The sequence below is a fragment of the Solanum pennellii genome, chromosome 6 (genome assembly GCF_001406875.1).
Source record: "Solanum pennellii chromosome 6, SPENNV200".
Taxonomy (NCBI): Eukaryota; Viridiplantae; Streptophyta; class Magnoliopsida; order Solanales; family Solanaceae; genus Solanum; species Solanum pennellii.
This window is the reverse complement of record NC_028642.1, coordinates 46,954,209-46,962,800: the sequence shown is the minus strand read 5'-3', so window position 1 is coordinate 46,962,800 and position 8,592 is coordinate 46,954,209. Positions and strand designations below refer to the sequence as shown.

Sequence of the window (8,592 nt, the reverse complement as noted above, 5' to 3'; positions counted from 1 at the left end):
AAAAAAGATCTCTCACGCAAAAAATAACCATCATTTTGTATTCATTTTTTTGGCTTAAGATCATTATTCTTGGTTGCCTCGTCACCATGCCCTCCATCTCTCCTCTTTTTTTTTTCCTACGTGTTTGGAGTCTGCATTGAAGTTTTGACTAAATTTGGATCGTACACAGTAAAACCCGTTATTATGAGAGTGAATCTTCTAGTAGGTTTTCTTTTTCATACTAAAGACTCAAACTCGAAACCTCCAATTAAAGATGAAACAGTCCTACCACTATACTACAACTTATCGTGGTGCATGCCCCCATCTCAATCTCCCCCACCCCCCACACACAATCTTCTTCACCTATATATACTGACTTCCCTGTTCCAGTTTTTGTCATCTTCACTACCAACTCAAAAAATAAGAAGTATAGCAGCATTTGTACAAAAATATTCACTACTATAATCCCCTGTTTTCTAGCCAAAATCATTCGGGTTAATTTTAGTTGATTGGAAGTTTCATTCCATCAATGGCTGCTTCTGGATTTGAAGGATTTGAGAAGAGACTTGAGATACACTTCTCTGGCGATGATCCTGCGATCGAAATGGGAGGTCTCCGGCAACTAGATTTTGATTCCTTGGAGCAAGTACTACTTGCTGTGCAGTGCACAGTAGTGTCAGCTGTTTCGAATCAATATTTTGATTCTTACGTACTATCAGAATCAAGCCTCTTTGTATATCCTACCAAAATAATCATCAAAACTTGTGGAACAACCCAGTTGTTGAAATCAATCCGTCCGTTCATCCATTTCGCGTGCCAAATGGGACTTATCATAACAGAGTGTAGGTACACTCGAGGAAATTACATTTTCCCCAAAGCACAGCCGTATCCACACACAAGTTTCAAAGAAGAAATCTCTTATTTGCAGGATCAATTGCCTAATCATCTTTGCTACAGAAAAGCCTCTGTTATGCCATCCAAATTCACTTCACATTCATGGCATGTTTTCTCTGCTTGTGATAAGTTTTACCCGATCCCAATTCCCAACGATCAGTATACCGTGGAAATTTGTATGACGGATCTCGACCTGGTACTTGCCCGGAAGTTTTTTAAGAATCCGGATACAACCGGAAAACAGATGACGGAGGTGACTGGAATCGGAGAAATCATTCCGAGTGCTTTGATTTGTGAATTTGCTTTTGATCCTTGTGGATACTCCATGAATGGGATTGATGGAGATCGCTACTCTACGATTCATGTGACGCCGGAAGACGGTTTTAGTTACGCGAGCTATGAGTGTGTGGGATCAGTTTACGATGAGGATGACATTGGTAGGATTTTGAAGAAGGTTGTTCAGGTTTTCCGACCGGGGACAATGTCAGTGTCCATTTCGTGTTCGAGCAGCAGCAGCAGCGAGATTTCTACCAGAATTGTTAAAGCTGTCGAGCCACTGGGGATGAAACGGCGGAATTGCACCATTGATGAATTCCCAGCAGCCGGAACTGTGGTGTTTCAAACTTTTACGTTGACGGCAAATAGGTGAATTGTAATGCTTAATATATCGAGTTTAAATTCTGAATTGGTATAATCTTTAAAGTGGTGTGAGCGAGGAAAAGGTTTGAAAAAATATATGGTGGAAGTAAAAGACTACTATTTTTACTTCTCTAATTTATTTATAATGTTAATAATCATTTAGAGTTTAGATTGAAAAATTTAAGGTGAGTTGATATATTATGATAATGCATATAGATATACACCACTTATGTTTCACTCCTAGAGAAAATTTTGAACCTCTTATGAATCATTTAGACAGTCATGTTTCTGTTTTATTTATTTGAACTCTAGCGAAGTTTTCAATTTTTCAAAAGGAAATTTTCATCTCTATCTATTTTATTTTATTTTCAAATTTGAAAAGAGAGAGAGAAGAGGTACGTATTGATGAGGTAATAGAAATATAAAAATGCATGGGGCTACCTTCCCATGCCTAAGCGTGCTTCTAATGACACGACTATTATGACTTACCATACGATTACGTCCGAACACTTATCATCTTTCTTTTTTTTCATCTTCATTCGATGTCTGGAGCCCGCATAGGAGCTCTGACTAAATTCGGATTGCGCACTGCTGAGCCCATTCAGGGTGGCGCTTACAACAAAATTTTCTCCTCACCCATGACTCGAACCCGAAATCTATTGTTAAGAGCGAAGCAGTTTCACTATCAATGCACCACAATTCATGTTGGTGACAGTCATAATCTTCATGCGTGGATCAAATTGTATGAACCTACACAACACTAGGACTGCTCTATGGCGGATAAATTTTCATCTTAAACGGGCTATCTAACATAATAGTCTGCACAGTTCTATACAGAGATAGGAGATGAATGATGATGGATCCTTCTCTCCTTTTGGGTCCTTGGACTCACTTTCCATTTCTCTACAAGAACCTTGTTTATATTTGTGCAACTCGCTATCACCATGGCTATTCCAGTAGCGTTAACATCAGGGAAATAGACCGTGTAACAAATTTCCGACAAGGTACACTTGTTCACATAATAACTTTAACTCATTTTATTTGACGACAGAGCAACATCACAGTATCCATCATCAAGGTGCATCCTTCACCTAGTTCCACCAAGGCCATATCCCCCAAATCCTATCAAAATTTAGGTAGTTTCCGGTGCTGAATGAAGATTCAAACACAAATTATTTTTAAGGGAAGCAATACTTGCATGTGTTATACAAAGATTCCATCCACTTATCAACTGCTGGTATTCGTAAGGAATCAACCAGTTTAAGCTTATATCAATTAAGTACTGTAGTTGTAATGAAACTAAAGTTGTTACCTGATCCAGCTTAAATCAATTTATGTAATTGCCTAATGAACTTAGATATGTTAAGCATACGAATGTTCCAGGGATAGATCAATTCAAACATTCACATTCTGAATCTGATATTTAGATGAAAGCAGATTCTTTGTCCGTTCCTCATCATTGAAAGGAAGAATCACTATCTATCTATCCACGTATACGTATAAAGAAATGTGGTTCCAGGGATAGATCAATTGCACATAAAAAGATATAATTCCCTTATTTCAAACGGTATCAAATTAGATGAAAAAACCAGTCTAAACAAATAAAACAACTGAGATTTGGCCATAAAGTGCAAAAGATACTGCACAAGCCAGATTTCACTAACAAAAGATTTCCATTATTTAGGGACAAATAACAGCTGCTGAAAGAAAAGCTGCTTTCCAAATCGGATACATGGACGCCTCCTCGAGAAGCCCCATTCCACAGCTAAAGTGGTTCTCAAGAAAAGAATTATAACAATAAAGCCTGTCTAAAAGATTCACCATCTGATGGGCAATTACAAGCAGTAAAATAATTGAATGACATCATTAACCCAAAATATAGAGGATCGATGTTAGTGTTAGATTAAACTCCGAACCAAGAATTTCAACTTTTGATCCACAACTCCAAACTCAGAACTGTATACTATTTAAAATTCATTAAGCAATAAGCTCATTGTTTCGAAAACATTGAGATGCATAATGAAAGAGCATTACTAATAAAAAATTGTCCATCTCAAAGAACAAGAAAACATCAAGAACTAGATAAAAGCAACAAACAAATATATAGAGAAACAGAGACATCCAGTAAGAAAAATCTGATATGTTCATATTACCCTTTTTCAGTTTTTCTCCATATAAGTGTTTCTACGTTCTTCATCATAGTTATATTATAACTATCTTCCTCTTTAATTCTTTTTGAATGTACAGCTGGGGGTGGAGGGGTGGGGGTTCTCTCTCTGATTCAACTGCTTCAATTTTCTTCTGAAAGAGAATTAAGAAACACAAGCCTGGTTTGCTTTTTCCAACCCAACAATGTTCGATACCCTATTTCTGGTTCATTCCTCCCCAGTTATCTTCCACTCAGAATCATGTCTAGCACCAAGACATATAGTCACCTTCCACTTTAATTACAGTCAAGTCGGTACTTATCTTGTTTCTTAGAGTAGTGAACATGAGTGTTTTTTATTTTTTATAAAGTAAATTATTTTATCATTTGTGGTAAAAACTCCTATATTCAAGACGTATACCAGGAAGTAGAGAACCTACACAGGAATATGGTTTTCTACATATGTTACCCAACAGTCAACGAGAGCTCTCTAGTTTCTTAAGGATTCTAAAGAGAGACGAGGAAGAACACATTGCACAAAAAAATATTTCTAGTCAGTTATGATATTGTTATTGATTGGAAAGAATATATGGTAAAGAAGATGCTAAATTTAGTGTGATGTTAGGCCTCCCATGGTCCAACTCAAGTCTGTTGAATGCTATCATAATAACCTAAAGAGAGGAAAGAAAAACAGTGATGTGTTCAGTTAGTTGTAGCAGTTATAAGGTCAAAATGGAGCTGTTGCAAATCTGTTATTCAGAAGAAGACAATGGCATAGAAAATATATTAGAGGGAAAAATATAACAAGGGGGTGACCCTGAGAACTTGAGATAGCACAGATAAACGAGAATAGCATCTCTATTTTATGGGAGGAAGATGTTAAGAAATCCTGATAAGACTGAATATAATTTGAACCTCAACTCCAAGCTACATGCAACTTTTTCCTTTTCCTCCAGAGTAATATTTTTTAAATGTATCATACACCCCATCCACCCACACTCAGAAAAGAGATAAAACGAAAACATTTTTTTTTGAACAAGAAAATAACAGTCGCCGAACATTTAGAAAAGAAAACATTACTCAACAAATTATACCAGTTTTGTGAATGGAACTCATGGTAACAAAGTCTGAACAAAATAGTGCCACCAATTGGCTCTTTGGTTGGAAGATTGGTGCTCCTCAACAGTGTATTAGATGCATTTCCTACATATATGGTGTGATTATTCTGAATTAGGATGAAGATCGGAAAAAAGTTAGATAAATTAGAAAGTACAAGGTAACAAAGAAAGAAATATATTTCATTTGATTAGCTCACACAATGTAATCAAGATTCAAGGACACAAAAAAGAGGGTCATTTGAGCATAAAAATTCTGAGGCTGCAAAACAAAAAATTTACAAATGAAATAGTTGTTGAGGTATTCAGGAGAGGGAGAAATATTTTGAAGATATTTAGGAGAGGAAGAAGCCCCACTTGTGGGATCACACTGGGTATGTTCTTGTTGTTGAATGCACAAATGGAGAACCATGAAACTGGTCGACATGGATATGGTGTATGGAAGCACATACGAGGTCAATGGCAAGAGTTCTCATAAAGCATCAGCTTTAAGGTATGGTAAAATAAATTCCTTCTGGAATAGAACATGTATAGGGAAAACTCCACTTAAGGAATGGTGACAGACTTCTTCCAGCTAGTGCAAGACACTGAAGAAAGATCATCCACAGAAGCAGGATGGCAAATAAGTACGAGGAGAAAGCTAAATGATTGGGAAATTTAAAGATTGAACAATTTTCTTTTGTTATTGCAGGTAAGCCAAGGGAGGATGATACAAATAGTCTCTTGGACACTTGACAGAAAGGTATATTTTCTGTTAAATCTTGCTGCAGGGTATGTTACTCAAACTCTCCAAAATGCTGCCACACCCATGTCAGATCCTCCAAAAACAGTGTTCGACACGCACCCATCGGCATTTTTGAAGAGTCCTAGCAACATAGGTTGCAGGAATCAAACATATCTTGAGATGCCTTGGAAGCAGATTTCACATGTTCCTCTCAATATAGATGGACTTGAGTGGAAGCACATGAGGCTAGTTAAAACTAAAGATATACTCGTGCAACAGGTGCTACCATTGAGAGAAAGAGATGGAAAACAACTGTTACCTTTTTCTATACTGCAATAGTACCCATGCAGCTATGGTAATGTTCTTTAAGCTGAAGTGGATAGCGCAAGGAACTTCCTGGGAGCTTTTTTTTCGGGGGAATGGTAACATTGTATTCATCAGCATTAAGGAAATGCTGGGCACCATATTTACAGTTCAGAAAAGTAAAAAAAAGTTGTTCTTCTTACAAGATTGCTACAAAGAAAACACTAGCATTGATTCAGTATCCTCTACATAGTTTTCTTTACACCAAAAATACAAAGACTGAATACAATTCATCGTAATTCTCTGTAAAGAGCTGCTCCTGTCTTGAAACACCTGCATTACTCTCTCTCTCCATACAGTTCACTATATACAAGCTATAATAGACTTTCACCACTTCTTCTGCCTTCCCCTGCCCCCCCACATTGCTCCAGCATAAAAGTGTAGGCTCTGGCATGACCTACAGGCCAGTCTTACTCAAAAAGATCTGCCACAACTGACCTGTCATTTTACAGTGCAAAAGCAAATGGCTATAATTTTCTACATTCTCCTGAATAGGAAGCATCTTGAGCTTAACAGGATTCCCCTTCATGGCAGATTTCCACAAGTTAAGCATGTTTCTGACCATCAACCAGGAGAAACATATTACTTTAAAAGGAACTTTGACTAATATTCCTCCAAGGCCAGCATGTATTTTGTTGCTCAGTAGAGCTTAATATGCTGCATGCTGAATTAACTCTGCATTCCTTCGTACATTATTATTCCAAATCATGAAATCTTCATTATCAGTTGTCCCTTAGAAGTTCTCCAGCACATTGAAGAATTTTGTAACTCTTACTACCTCCCAATCATTCAATAATCTCATAAAAGAAAGGACTTCCAAGAGTTTCCACTCAGTTGGAATTGAAGAGGCATCAGTAAGAAACAGAAAGGGGCACAAACTCCAACTCCAACATGCATTTGGTGGACAATATGCAAGTAAATGAAGGGGCCTCAAATGTAGATGTACATTACAAAGCTTACATGAAAGGAGAAGTTACGATCATACCCAAGCTTGTAAATATTAAGATCGATAAGCTGCTCTAAGTAAAATAAATAAATTCAAATATGAAAGAAAACCAAAATAAACAACGAACTTGTCCATAAATATTTAAAAAAATTTAAAGACCCAACAAACTTCGAAGGCGTTGCAGAGCATCATCTGAAATTGTAGCTTCAGAACCATAATGAGGACATCCTTAGGCGACAGTAAGTACATCTTAGTCATGGATAAACTGTGAGTCCAATGACAAGGAATTTACAATCTACAATGAGATTCCTCACTAACTTCTCATAAACCTAAGGAACTATATGTGTCTTAGTTTGACTGGCACAAAATTTTCAAAAAGTTAGGAATACTTTTCAAACTTATGGTCTTAAATATATCGGTGTTGGATGTTGGAGTTAAAAGAATTACTAAATATATAAAGTGACATTGTTTCCAAAACAGACTAAAATGAAAGTAACACACATAAATTGAAAAAATATGGAGGAGGGAAATTCACCACACTACGCGCAGGGGCATAGCCTCTTCGTATGCTGATGCGAACCATCACAAGATAGCACGGACACTTGCGAGGTGTACAAGCAGGCTCCAGGGTTCAAATCTCTGGGAGCATCATCAATTACTTCAGCAGGCTGATCAGCTCCAACACTTGCCAAACATCCACCTTTACAGCTCAAGTACTTATGCATCGTTTCACACTGATTAAGCAACACAAATTTGTTCGGAACACAAGACTGACCACTAGATTTACACACCGAATCACACGATTCGCCTTGTCTTCCTATCACAACATTTATACCAGCCAACCTCACTTCAGTTTGTACACCAGAACCACCGCCAGAAGAAGAATTAGACGGTATAGAAAAACAATGATGAAATTCACTGAGATAAGCGTTTTCATGAACCACACTTTCCGAATTATGACGACATCTTCCTGTACAAAAATCAAAAATACTTGAATACATCCCTGCTGTTATGGGCTTAGATATCTTCACATTTACCGCCATATCCTTTTGTGTCCTGGACGGATTCAAACAGCAGGAGACACAAAATTCATAGGAATTGCAACATTGTGAAACGAGATTACAACCATTACAAGAGAATCGCTCTGATTTCCCACGGCAGCAGCGAGTATGGGGATCAATGGAGAGTGCATCACAGACTTGACCCATATCATCGGCAATCAAATATCTTCCTTGAACGGTAGTTCTACAGGTATATGTGTTTTGAAGACTAACATCCCTCCTGATAGATAATGCTGGAGAAGAAAATTGAAGTATGAATAGCAGAGATGCAAAGAAGGAGTATGCTATCAATTTTGACATTTTTCGGGTGGAAAATGGAAGTGCCCTTCTCTTGGGTCTTCCAAATAGAGTCATGCCGGGTCGCGCCCGTTGAAATGGAGCTCCGTCCTCGGAATTAATTATCACGATAAGTTTTCCCATCTCGCTATGATATGAATGGCGAAATTAATAATTCAAGGTAGACCTAACATTTTAAATCAAACACATGATTAAATAAAATGTTGCATTTTACTTCTAATTAATATATTTTATAAAGATTGTGTTTGAGTTTGCTTAAAAGTTGCTTAAATCTATTTTTAAGTTGATTTTTAAACTTTAAAAGTGTTTGGCAAACATAAAAAGTTATTTTTTAAAAGGGTCAAAAATGATTTAACTAATTTAAAAAGTGTTAGGCAAAGTAAAAAATGTCTTAAAATAAATTGAAAAACCAAAAGTAAGTTCATTTA

At 36.9% G+C, this 8,592-nt stretch overlaps 2 protein-coding genes across 2 annotated transcripts; one reads left to right on the top strand and one right to left on the bottom strand.

Annotated features, from left to right (window-relative positions):
* Positions 1-393: 393 nt before the first annotated feature.
* On the top strand, positions 394-1,756 carry LOC107022776 (S-adenosylmethionine decarboxylase proenzyme 4-like). Its single transcript, XM_015223367.2, has one exon. The coding sequence runs from the start codon at positions 509-511 to the stop codon at positions 1,520-1,522; it is 1,014 nt and encodes a 337-aa protein (XP_015078853.1). The 5' UTR covers positions 394-508; the 3' UTR covers positions 1,523-1,756.
* Positions 1,757-5,901: 4,145 nt separating this feature from the next.
* LOC107021668 lies at positions 5,902-8,246 on the bottom strand. Its single transcript, XM_015222367.2, has one exon. It carries the CDS (start codon positions 8,219-8,221, stop codon positions 7,346-7,348), a length of 876 nt encoding a protein of 291 aa, XP_015077853.1. The 5' UTR covers positions 8,222-8,246; the 3' UTR covers positions 5,902-7,345.
* Between the last annotated feature and the right edge of the window lie 346 nt (positions 8,247-8,592).